The sequence below is a fragment of the Heterodontus francisci genome, chromosome 8, assembly GCF_036365525.1.
Source record: "Heterodontus francisci isolate sHetFra1 chromosome 8, sHetFra1.hap1, whole genome shotgun sequence".
In the NCBI taxonomy this organism is placed as follows: Eukaryota; Metazoa; Chordata; class Chondrichthyes; order Heterodontiformes; family Heterodontidae; genus Heterodontus; species Heterodontus francisci.
In genome coordinates this window covers 24335779-24349234 of record NC_090378.1, presented here as the reverse complement: position 1 = coordinate 24349234, position 13456 = coordinate 24335779, and the positions used below count along the sequence as shown (strand labels likewise).

The 13456-nt window shown below is 43.8% G+C and overlaps 1 protein-coding gene across 3 annotated transcripts in view; it reads left to right on the top strand.

The window, feature by feature from the left end:
- Positions 1 to 13089, top strand: part of bcar3 (BCAR3 adaptor protein, NSP family member) — a 112421-nt gene extending 99332 nt beyond the window's left edge. For all 3 annotated transcript variants that reach the window (XM_068036812.1, XM_068036814.1, XM_068036813.1), the window contains 5 exons: positions 2324 to 2439; positions 6070 to 6241; positions 8472 to 8583; positions 10430 to 10636; positions 12286 to 13089. In XM_068036812.1, coding sequence (XP_067892913.1) covers positions 2324 to 2439; positions 6070 to 6241; positions 8472 to 8583; positions 10430 to 10636; positions 12286 to 12461 — 783 coding nt within the window. In that variant the 3' untranslated portion in view covers positions 12462 to 13089. The remainder of the gene's footprint in view (positions 1 to 2323; positions 2440 to 6069; positions 6242 to 8471; positions 8584 to 10429; positions 10637 to 12285) is intronic.
- Positions 13090 to 13456: the final 367 nt, after the last annotated feature.

The window sequence follows — 13456 nt, the reverse complement described above, 5'->3', positions numbered from 1 at the left end:
ATTAAAGCCCCACCTTTCTGTTCAGGTGGGCATTAAAGGTCCCATGGATTGTGTTTGATGAAGAGCAGGGAGTGCTCCTGGAGTCTGGGTTCATATTGGGCTTTCAACCACTACCACCAAACAGCTTAACTGGTCATTGATCTCATTTGGTTTGTGAGAGCTTGCTATGTGCAAATTGGCTTCTACATTTTCCTACAAAACAAACAGTGACTGCACATCATCTGCTGTGAAGTACATCCTGAGGACATGCTTCAGTTGAGGTGACTATTAAAGAGTCGTGAGCAGCGTGTGCTGAGGTATGGTTCGTACTAACATGCTTGCTGAATTGGAGCTGCATGCAGCCAGTGCCGCAGAACTCAACTGCAAAGTAAGTAGCGAGGCCTGGTTTATAGTACACCAAATCATACTGCACAGTAAGAGGCCATTCGGCCCATCGTGCCTGCGTTGGCTCTTTGATAGAGCTATCCAATAAATCCCATTTTACTGCTCTTTCCCCATAGCCCTGAAAATGTTCCTTTTCAGCTGTATATCCAATTATCTTTGAACATTCCAATAAACTCGAAGTACTGGAGTGGCTGGAGAACACAAGTGATGAGCATTACTTGTTGAGGTGAAGGCTTCACTGATACTGTGTTTGCAGCCCTTCAGCATGGTGTCTTATTCCAGGTCTTGCCTGCCTCACTTTTTTTTTATTCGTTCAGGGATGTGTGTGTTGCTGACTAGGCCAGCATTTATTGCCCATCCCTAATTGCCCTTGAGAAGGTGGTGGTGAGCTTCCTTCTTGAACCGCTGCAGTCCATTTGGGGTAGGTATACCCACAGTGCTGTGAGGAAGGGAGTTCCAGGATTTTGACCCAGCGACAGTGAAGGAACGGCGATATAGTTCCAAGTCAGGATGGTGTGTGACTTGGAGGGGAACTTGCAGGTGGTGGTGTTCCCATGTATTTGTTGCCCTTGTCCTTCTAGTTGGTAGAGGTCGCGGGTTTGGAAGGTGCGGTCTAAGGAGGCTTGGTGCACTGCTGCAGTGCATCTTGTAGATGGTACACACTGCTGCCACTGTGCATCGGTGGTGGAGGGAGTGAATGTTTGTAGATGGTGTGCCAATCAAGCGGGCTGCTTTGTCCTGGATGGTGTCGAGCTTCTTGAGTGTTGTTGGAGCTGCACCCATCCAGGCAAGTGGAGAGTATTCCATAACACTCCTGACTTGTGCCTTGTAGATGGTGGACAGGCTTTGGGGAGTCAGGAGGTGAGTTACTCGCCTCAGGATTCCTAGCCTCTGACCTGCTCGTAACCACGTTATTTGTCTGGCTACTCCAGTTCATTTTCTGGTCAATGGTGACCCCTAGGATGTTGATAGTGGGGGATTCAGCGATGGTAATGCAGTTGAATGTCAAGGGGAGATGGTTAAGTTCTCTCTTGTTGGAGATGGTCATTGCCTGGCACTTGTGTGGCGCGAATGTTATTTGCCACTTATCAGCCCAAGTCTGGATATTGTCCAGGTCTTGCTGCATTTCTACACAGACTGCTTCAGTATCTGAGGAGTCATGAATGGTGCTGAAATTGCCCTTGAGAAGGTGGTGATGAGCTGCCTTCTTGAACCGCTGCAGTCCTTGTGGGGTAAGTACACCCACAGTGCTGTTAGGAAGGGAGTTCCAGGATTTTGATCCAGTGACAGTGAAGGAACGGCGATATAGTTCCAAGTCAGGATGGTTTGTGACTTGGGGCGGAACTTGGGTGGTGTTCCCATGCATCTGCTGCCCATGAAGCAAAACTCCTTTGGAGTATTCAACAGGCCCAGTGCTTGTGAGCTTGTACTAGTACAGTAACACCCAACCTTTTATCTTTGACACGTTATTCTAATTCCAACTATGAGCAGGTTTTGATTTTTTTTTACACAAACAAGTGACAGTAAATTTATCTAACACATTTGAAGCACGAACGTTTGAATAGTTTTCCCCTTTGGACTAGTTACTGAGACAGCAGTTAAAGGATGATTGAAATCCCAGTGTCAGGGATTACCTTACAAAGTCGGCTCCCCAGATTCCTGTGTGTTTTTTACATTTGATCATCTTGTTTTCCCTGTTGCCTCAGGAAAAGCCATGCTGGAATTTTTGTCTTTTTGAAAATCTCACGTCGTTCTCCGATTCTGTGCTGAGGCAGTGATGTTTGAAAGGAGGCTCCTGACAGCAGGAATGGTCACACTGGGCTGTATTTCATTCTTTATAGAATTAGTCATTTAGTCTCTACACATGGAAAATGAACCTTTTAATAAAATGGCAATTTCCTGACTGCCACTAATAAATTTGAACTTTTGTACTTTCCAGGTTGCTAGGATACTTAATGTCTCTGAAGAAATGAAGCAGCAAATGGGAGTGAGTTCAGGTCTGGAGCTTATTACCCTGCCTCATGGGCACCAATTGCGTCTGGATCTAAAAGAAAGGTAAACAGTACCACTACACTGTTTATATTGTAACAGACGATATTGAAAAGCTACACCACAGTGCGGTGGAAAGGAACAGGGAGGATTAGTCCAGTAAAAGCTCATTAAAGTGCCTCGCTTTCTTCCCTGCAATGGTTCAGTTGCTAAATATGCTGCTTCATGTGGAACTGAGCCACTGCAGAACAGTTCAGCTTCGAACACTGCTCTGTGCAGTTAACTGACCTTAACCACAGTGGCAGTAGGGGGGAATTTGTGAGCTACAACTGGCCTCAGTGCCAATGGGCTGGTGGGGAGGGGAAGGGGGTGAAATCAGCCAGGATTCCTGCTCCTGATCACCATCTGCTGGAAAGTCCACATGTTTGAATACAAGGTCATGGAAGAGGAAATGCCATTCTGCAGAGATCATTTGGTATTTAGTTGGGTGTTAGGAGGCAGAGAGTATGGGTATAGTGAATGTTGGGGTACAATAGTGTTATAGCTGCATAACTGGACTGGCAACTGTTGTAATGTAGGGAAGTGGGAGGAAGTGATGCTTCAGTTACACAGAGCCTTGGTCAGACCCCATCTGAAATATTGTGTTCAGTTTTGGGCAACAAACCTCAGGAAGGACATATTGGCTTTGGAGGAGATACAGTGCTGATTCACCAGAATGATTCCAGGGCTAAAAGGGTACAATTGTGAGGACAAGTTGCATGAACATTGTTGGTATTTCCCTGAAAATGTTGAGGGGTGATCGAATTCAGGTCTTCAAAATGATTAAGAGATTCGAAGGATAGATACAGAAAAACGATTAACTCAGATGCGGATCTACCTGTGTGTTCAAGATGCTTGTACCAGCAGCTGCTGCCACTGATAGAGCTCTAGATAAAACACACACAGTAATGAGCATAATTGTAATGAAACCTCTCCCAACTGTAACATTTGCACCTGCTGCACAACAAATTCCCCTGTTGTGTCTGTCTGTATATAATTATTTACTTAATAAGACTATTCTGTTCCCTCCATCGATATCATCCAATCACTCAGGCTAGTCGAGGTCCCGCTGTTAGCCTTAGACTAGGGAGGAGCAAATTCGACACATGATTATTATGTATGGAAAACTGTGCCTCGGGAAGCGGAATCAAGGTGCTCCGCAAAAACGTTTCGAGGACCATCTGAAGAAACAACCTTCCTTGGCTGACATCGAACAACAGACATGGGATTGCTGACAGGAACAACTGACGCTCATAAATCAGGAATGCTACATGTAGGTTTGAGTCCTTAAGATGCGAAGCTGTAAGAGAGCAACATCGAAAACGGAAGGAAACTTGCTTTTGCCCGGGCTCCCCCAGGTCAAGTATTCCTGTGCCCTAAATGTTCAAAAGTCTGCAGATCTAGAATTGAACTGTTCAGCTACCAGCAAGCAGGCCGACACCCATAGAGCTGAAACTTCCCTCAATCTTCGTCTGCGAAGAACTAGCCGTCATCATCATCATTATCCAACAACCTTTGCGTCGTGCGTGCATGAGGACAGAATTAGGCTTGGCTGTGATCCCTTCTGCGGTCAAATAGCTACTGGCAGTATCAGATCAATGGAAAGAAACCAGGCGAGGGGTATGTGACAGACGGCCAATCCTCTACTGCCAATTTTCCATCCTGCCAAAGTTGTAAATTCTCCCCGCAGTGTCAATATACGCTTCAGTTTCTCAGTCTTCGTTCCTGCTGTTCAAAATACAAAGCAGGGAAGAGTGACTGTCCTACAACAACCACACAATCTCTCGAGAATAGTACAATGTGAGGGGTTACTGAGATTTCTTTGTTCTTGGAATGTGGACAACATTGGAAAAGCAGCATTGATCGCCCATCCCTAGTTACCTCGGGGCATTAAGAGTCAACCACAGAGTGTGGACTGGAGTTAAGTTTAGGCCAGGCTAGGTAGAAATGGTAGGTTTGCTTCCCTGAAGGGCTTAGGTGAACTAGTTTTTTTAAAAAAACTTGCATTTATATAGCGTTCTTCATGACCACCAGACATCGCAAAATGCTTTACAGCCAATGAAATACTTTTGAAGTGTAGTCACTGTTATAATGTAGGAAACACAGCAGCCAATTTGTGGACAGCAAACAGCAATGTGATAATGACCAGATAATTTTTTTTAGTGATATTGGTTGAGGGATAAATATTGACCAGGACGCTAGGGATAACTCCCTGCTCTAGATTGGTTCTTGGGATGAGAGACTGAGTAAATCGGGCCTATACTGTCTGGAGTTTAGAAGAATGAGTGATAATCTCATTGACACATACAAGATTCGGAAGGAGCTTGACAGGGTAGAGGCACTGAGAGGTTGTTTCCCCTATCTGGGGAATGTAGAACCCAGGGGAACAGCCTCAGGATAAGGAGTTGATCATTTAGGATTGAAATGAGGAGAAATGTCTCATTCAAAGGGTTGTGAATCTTTAGAATTCTCTATCCGAGAGAGTTGTGGATACTCCATCGTTGAATATATCTAAGGCTGAGATAGACAGAATTTTGGTCTCTTTGGGAATCAAGGGATATAGGAAGCCAGTGGAAAAATGGAGTTGAGACAAAAGATCAACTATGATCATATTAAATGGCGGAGCAGACTTGAGGGGCCTGTTTGGTCTACTCCTGCTCCTATTTCTCATGTTCCTCTTCAAAATAATGGCATGGGATCTTTTACGTCCACCTGAGAGAGCAGATGGGACCTTGGTTTAAAGTCTCACCTGAAAGACGGCACCCCTGAACAGGGCAGCACACCCTCAGTTACTGGAGTGTCAGCCTTGATTTTTGTTGGGTTTTTACAGGAAGCTGGCAGCTTTTATTGTCATTACTGATGCTAGATCAGACTTATTGAATTTAGTTTCATAACTCAGCATGGTTAATATCTGAGCCTGTAACCTCAGGGTTGTTAGTCTAGGACCACTGCCATTAGGAGACCCCACCTGTACCTAGATGTCTGGGCAGAGAGGGGAGTGAGGAAGTATTTGAGGATTTGACTGATCTGTGGCTCAGTTGGTAATGCTTGCATCTTTCAGAAGATTGTGGATTCAAGACTCACTCCAGACACTTGAGTATAAAGTCCAGATTGACAGTACCGTGCAGTACTAAGGGAGTGCTCTTCACTGTTGTTGATGCTGCCTTTTGGATGAGACATTAAACCACATGAAGGAACGTAAATAAAAAATCCCACAGCAGTATTTCAAAGAGCTGGGAACTTTACCCCGGTGTCCTGAGCAATAGTTATCCTTTAGCCAATACCACTAAAAACAGATTATCTGGTCATTATCACATTGTTGTCTGTGTGACCTTGCTGTCTGCAGATTGACTGCCACGTTTTCCACTTTACAACAATTCAAAAGTCTGTAAATTAGCTGTTAAATATTTGGGATGTCTTGAGGTCATGAAAAGCACTATACAAATGCAAGTCTTTGCAAATATTTCTTTCACAGACAGGATGATAGGATTTAAGGGTGTGTTTTGATGAAATTATTTTTAAAAGCTCAGTTTATATTAATTGAACTTTGTCTTATTTTATCTTAAAATATATTTGAACTCAACCTATTCAATGTTTTAGAATTGGTATATCATTCTGTGGCTGGACCATGAAATAAAACCGCTTTCATTCTCTCAGGCATAATACCCTGGCTATTGGGATTGCAGTGGATGTCCTGGGTTGTACGGGAAGCGTTGAAGAGAGAGCTGCACTGTTAAATAAGATCATCCAACTGGCGCTGGAGCTGAAATATTCCATGGGAGATCTTTACGCTTTCTCTGCTGTAATGAAAGCATTAGACATGCCCCAGGTATTTCCTTTCTCGTTGTACTTTCTGCTAAGCACCAAACTGCCCAGTTTAAGTTAAGTGCCTGTTATTATTGAATATATTCAGCATTTCAATGATCAAACACTTCTTCAGCTGTGAAGTGAATCAATGAAGTAAATAGATATTAAATAGAATTAAAATTTAGGCATTTATGACTCAAGGTACTGGTGAGCCTTCTCCGTCCCCAGAGACAGAAGAGAGGAGTGTCCCAAAACAACACCATAAGAGGGAGGAGGACCCTCAGGCTGTTCCTAGGCCAAAGAGAATAATGTTTAAAGTCTATATCTTCATCTCTAAGGGAGCCATCTGCTATAGAGCTAAAGAAATTGATCTCCTCTAGGATTGATTACCTTTTTTGGGCGAGGTCAGGGATCTTCCCTGGGGCCTCCTTGTGCTTCATGCCGACTCTTGGTCTTGAGGCCTTATCGATATACTGGGGGTGGAATTCCCCAAAACCCTCCTAGGCATACCCCCTTGCCTAGGAGCAGGTGAATGATTTGCCCTCATCCCCTCCATCTGTGCTTTCCCCACCAAAAATTTGCTGATCTGTGAAAACGGGGCAGAACAAAGAACAAAGAACAGTACAGCACAGGAACAGGTCATTCGGCCCTCCAAGCCTGCGCCAATCTTGATGTCTGCCTAAACTAACACCTTCTGCACTTCCGGGGCCCATATCCCTCTATTTCCTTCCTATTCATGTATTTGTCAAGATGTCTCTTAAATGTCGCTATCGTATCTGCTTCCACCACCTCAAGTTCCAGGCACTCACCACCCTCTGTGTAAAGAACTTGCCTCGCACATCCCCTCTAAACTTTGCCCCTCGCACCTTAAATCTATGTCCCTTAGTAACTGACTCTTCCACCCTGGGAAAAAGCTTCTGACTATCCACTCTGTCCATGCCGCTCATAACTTTGTAAACCTCTAGCATGTCGCCCCTCCACCTCCGTCGTTCCAGTGAAAACAATCCGTGTTTTTCCAACCTCTCCTCATAGCTAATGTCCTCCAGACCAGGCAACATCCTGGTAAACCTCCTCTGTACCCTCTCCAAATCCTCCACGTCCTTCTGGCAGTGTGGCGACCAGAATTGCACGCAATATTCTAAGTGCGGCCTAACTAAGGTACAGCTGCAACATGACTTGCCAATTTTTATACTCTATGCCCCGACCGATGAAGGCAAGCTTGCCGTATGCCTTCTTGACTACCTTATCCACCTGCATTGCCACTTTCAGTGACCTGTACGTCTAGATCTCTCTGCCTGTCAATACTCCTAAGGGTTCTGCCATTTACTGTATACCTCCCACCTGCATTATACCTTCCAAAATGCATTACCTCACATTTGTCCGGATTAAACTCCATCTGCCATTTCTCCGCCCAAGTCTCCAACCTGCTGTATCTATATAGCAGGATCTATATCCTGCTGTATCCTGTGACAATCCTCATCATTATCCGCAATTCCACCAACCTTTGTGTCGTCCGCAAAGTTACTAATCAGACCAGCTACATTTTCCTCCAAATCATTTATATATCCAACAGAATCCAGTTCCAACCCAAATTTCAGCTCACGTCAGGTGATTCTGCCTGAGTTGTGTCCTGGACCCCATCCGAATTTCAGACCCTTCATATCTCGCTGGGTTCCATGAGGTTTGCTGATTGTCCGCTATCGGCCTGAAGAGGCAAATTAATAGAAACTGGTCACAACGAATATTATTGAAGTTTTCCAGCAGCCCAGCAAGTCTTTCCGATCAATACCTGAGTGATAGAAAGAAGGAAGGGCCCAGGTTTGATTGGGTTTTAGCTGATTTTGGCCAGTTTGTAAGAATGTCTCAAAGGGCTTCCATGCTCCTGCCTGTGGGAGAGGAAAGTCAGTTTGGGCTGAGTGGTGCTGACATCTGAGGGTAGGTTCCCATTCCGTATTGCTATCAGCAGTACCAGAAATTGTGCATGTGTGGTGAGGACAGCATCTGACTCAGCTGCCCCACTCTGTGCCTGTCTAAGCAAGCTGGCACATGTGGAATGGCCAATGGGAACAGGTACTGGAGAGCTGATGGCATCGGTGGACACAAACCGAGGGAAGAAGGTTGGGCTCACTGCAGTGAGGGGGGTTTGGGGGGGAATATTTTGCTGAGATTGAAGTATAGCTGCAGACTGTGTTAGTGGTGCCTGTTCATTCAACGCTAATATTGTTCTAATGCCACTTTTCTTATCTGCACAGATTGCACGGTTAGAAGAAACCTGGACTGCACTACGACGCACACACACTCAGAGTGCCATTATTTATGAGAAAACTCTTAAACCATGCATCAAAGCTTTAAACGAGGGGAGAGGTAAGAGTTTCATTAGTACCATTCAGCCAAGAAGCAGCAGACTATTTAATCTGAAAGCAAATGATTTAGTTCATATTTCTGCCCTAAGTTTTGGTTTAATTCTAGTCAGCCATGGCTCACAACAATCTGACACTCCATGTAATACTGAAAGAAAAAAAGACTTGCATTTATATAGCGCCTTTCACAACCACTGGACGTCTCAAAGCACTTTACGGCCAATGAAGTACTTTTTGAAGTGTAGTCATTGTTGTAATGTAGGAATCATGGCAGCCTATTTGCACACAGCAAACTCCCACAAACAGCAATATGGCAATGACCAGGTAATCTGTTTTTTGTGATGTTGATTGAGGGATAAATATTGGCTGGGACCCTGGGGAGAACTCCCTTGCTCTTCTTCGAAACAGTACCATGGGAACGTTTACACCCAGCCGAGCGAGATGGGGCTTCGATTTATCATCTCATCCGAAAGGGAGCGCTGCACTGTCAGAGGTAAAGGCCTGCTCAGGTCTGCAAAAAAAAACCCAACCTGATCCCGACAGAAGCACCTCCGACCCGGCCCTAGTCCTTCCATTTTTCCCACACCCGACCCGACCATCAGTTAACTTACCTTCCATTTTTCACTTTGTTGCTGATCTGCACAAGCTTAAAATAACTGTGACAAAACCACCTTCCTAGTCCAAAAATTAAATTAACATTGGAGCCACTTACCTGTGATCGAGTGTGTCCGACCCGGCCCGACCCAAGCCCGAATGCCGGACCCGGAAGTGCAACCCAACCCGACCTGAACCCGACACATAGAATCACAGAATTGTTACAGTGCAGAAGGGGGCCGTTCGGCCCATCGTGTCTGCACCAGCTCTCCAAAAGAGCAATTCACCAAATGCCATTCCCCCGCCTTTTCCCCAAAACCCTGTACATTCTTCCTATTCATAACAGTCTAATTCCCTTTTGAATGCTTCAATTGAACCTGTCTCCATCACACTCTCAGGCAGCATATCGTCGGGTCCCGTCGGGTTCGGGTCGGGCAGCAGGCCTTTAGTCAGAGGTGCTGTCTTTTGGATGAGATGTTAAACCGAGGCCCCGTCTACCCTCTCAGGTCGAGGTAAAAGATCCCATGGCACTATTTTGAAGAATAGGGGAGTTATCCCCAGTGTCTGGGCCAATATTTATCCATTAATCAACATCACATAAAAAGATTATCTGGTCATTATCGCATTGCTGTTTGTGGGAGCTTGCTGTGTGCAAATTATTTGCTGCATTTTCTGCATTACAACAGGACTCAAAAGTACATAATTGTCTGTAAAGCGCTTTGGGACATCCGGTGGAAATGAAAAGGGCTAATCTTTCTTTCCTTGATCAAAATTTCACACCTGAATGAATCCTCTTGATAAAATCTCTCAGTGCATAGGCAGTCCAAAATAGTTTTAGTAAAATGAACGTTGGTTATCTCTTCACATTAAACAGACCCCTTAGTGGAGTGTATTGAGATCAGGAAAGTGCCTGCATTGTACTGACATAGATGATCTCAGACAGGGCAACAGCGAGGCTGCTACAATTAGCTTTCTCTGGCTAAAGAAGGAGTGGAAAAAAAATCAGCCAGCATTCCCATCCCTAGTTGGTGTTGAAGGTATGTATGCATGGACATTGGGTGACTGCAGCATCAGCCTCTGCCGTGACGCTCCAGGATTGTGGTGGGATCTTCTGCATAATCATAGGAAAAATGAAATGCCATTCTAATTATCACTGCATAGTAAGCACCTGAGCTTTAAAGTAGCTGAAAGCATGTTATTTCACACGTTGTAATCTGCCAGATTAATGCACGTCTTTTGTCTGTTTGTTCTTATAGAGGAGGTCCCACTCAGTAAGACAACAGTTCCATACCTCATGCCTCTCATTACACTGATGGAACGGGAGTTTGTTACCTTTGAAAGCACTGAGTTATGGGAAAGCATTGACCAGGGCTGTGAAATAATGCTCAAACATCTGGAAAACGCACGCTCCTTCACATACAATGCTGCTGTGTACAAAACTAATGCAAAACGGATTCTTGCAGGTGAGGATATAGTGCATTAAATAGCGAAAAGTCTTCAGCCATCTGGTTTGAGACCAAACAGGGAAAATTCTGAGATAGATGCTGATGAAGCTGGAATACTAAAGTCTGTAACTCTCACTTGTAACAATATTAGTTTAATTGTATGCTGCACAAAGACCATTATGTTCTGGAATTGTTACGTTCTGAATGGCTGTTACAAAGCAAAGGTCAGCATCATGTTTTCTTAAAACTTGAACCAGTTCTACAGTCACTGTGCATCAGGCTGTGTTTTGTAAGAAAATTTACACAAATGGAAAGAAGTTGCAAAGCAGTTGATAAGAGACATCATCACAGCTGTCAACTTAGACTCTTTAGCCACTAGCTTCCCCCACAGGTCCTGTTGGGTTCTACTGGAACTCTGTTGACCACTATTTCCCCCCCCCCGCACAGGTCCCATTGGGTTTACTGGTACTCTGTTGGCCGCTCGTTTCCCCCCCACAGATCCTCTTGGGTTCGACTGGGACTCTGTTGGCCGTTATTTTCCCCCACAGGTCCCATTCTATTTGACACAGGAAATTGGTGATACCAGCTGTTCAGATCTTTGTAGTCTGCAATTTTGAAAACAATCCCTTTTTTGTACATTAGGAGCAGGTACATTGGGCCAGATTTTACTGAGAAGTAACAGCATGTGAATGTTGCATGCCATTATTAATGCACAAATCCAGAAACTTGTGGCAAGTAAGAGCTACCCTGTGAATTATGAATCACCACAAGTTGCTGGCCAATTCATGCTGTGAAAATTCACAAAAATGACATCTCGACCTGAATCTCCCTGGGAATTTCATGAAGTTTCTGTATTTGCATATTAATTGCACATTAAATTGTCCACAGATAGTTAAGTCTTGTAATAACAGTGCAAGTACTCTTTCAACAAGGTGATAATTGATAATGAATGTCAATTAACCTCTCTGGCCCAGAAAGTAAACAATTATACATGTGGAGTCTCATTCCTTCAGGTTGTGGATTGTTTTAGGACATTTTAAAAATGCCCAATTTTGATTTTTTTCCCCCTTTGGATTGAGAGAAAAAGAGACAATCTTTCTTTCCCTCTATTTCTTTCTGTACCTGTTTGACTCTAATTCACCCTCCTTAACCCTTCCTCTGTTTATTTCTCAATCCTTTAATCTCATTGGTTAAGATGAAACACTGTCTGTCCCATTGTTCACCAAGGTCCACAATTGCATGAAATGAGAACAGAAAGTGCCAGAAATACTTCACAGGTCTGGCAGCATCTGTGTAGAGAGAAACAGCGTTAATGTTTCAGGTCTGTGACCCTTCATCAGAACTGGCAAAAGTAAGAAATGGAACAATCTTTGGGGAGGAGAGGGGGGGGGAAGAAGAACAAGAGGGGAAGGTCTGTGATAGGACGGAGAGTGTAGAGATTAAATGACAGATGCCATGGAACAGAAAGCAAATGGAGTGCTAAATAATGGAATGTGAGAGGAATGTTGAACACATCTAGCTTATCCTTCCTTCTTGACTCCTTTGCATCACATAATTGTATCTTGAATGACTCCAAAGTTGTTGCCTCCACTGCTCTATCTGATATTGACTCTTATGCTATAGAGTACAGTACATTTCTCAGCTCTCTCTTATTTCTTTGTTCTTAGGTTTCGAGTCAGATGAAGAACTGCTTGAGACATTTCAGACTGAGTTTGCAATGAGGCTGTTGTGGGGAAGCAGAGGAGCACAAGTTAACCAAAACGAGCGATACGAAAAGTTCATGATGATTTTGACAGCTTTGTCACGGAAACTCGAACAACCACCTTGGCATATGGACCACTAGCAATCACTGGAAATACAACCCAGAAGACAGTCTGTTGTCAAAGCACACTTCATAATATATTCAACCATAATCAAGAAACAGTCCCACTTCTACATATCAGTGTTTTAGCAACTTGCTGCCTAGCACTGTAACTCAGTAGCTTCTGCTTGCACATGTTTAAACATTCCAGGTGAATTCTTACTTGTAACTAACTGCAGTGTAGAGTTCAGAAACACTCGTGGAATGTTCTGTCTTATAATAATCCTTTGAAATATGGTTGTGATGTTTACTTTGTGTTACAAGGTGCTGTGTAGCCAAAGTATTAAGGATACATGTAGGTGACTCTTTGGCGTGACCTTGTAGCTGTCCCGGCCCTGACTGCCTGAAAGTTGCCAGCTTGCATTGGGTAAATGATCGGGAGATATTTGTTTAAATGTTGGTCATTGTAAATATCAAATAAGAAGGTAATCTCTTTTGCCTGAAGTTTTCAGCCATTTAATATATTTTCTTACTGTAATATCAAACAAGAATGTGTAAATAGAGTTCTGTAAAAAAGACAATTACAAATGATATTTTATGCAATACTGCAGAATGACAGTGCAGAAAGTGTATTAATGTGATCCAGTAAAATTGCACCTCTTCTTTACAAGGCCCAGCTATTGATGCTTGATTTTTTTCTAATGACTAGTTGATCTCTCATGGCATTGCGTGTGGAAACAAAGTGAAGTAGTGTTAGAGGGTGGGAGCTAATTGAACCAGAGCGTGCTGGAAATTCAGTCCCTATCTTAAAGTCGTGTATTTATAGTCATTTAGTACTGAGATAAGAAGAAATTACTTCACTCAAAGGATTGTGCATCTTTGGAATTCTCTACCCCAGAGGATTGTGGATGCTCCCATCATTGAATATATTTAAGCTTGAGATAGACAGATTTTTGGTCTCTCAGAGAATCACGGGTATGGGGAGTGGGCAGGAAAGTGGAATTGAAGCCTAAGCTGAGCCATGATAATATTGAATG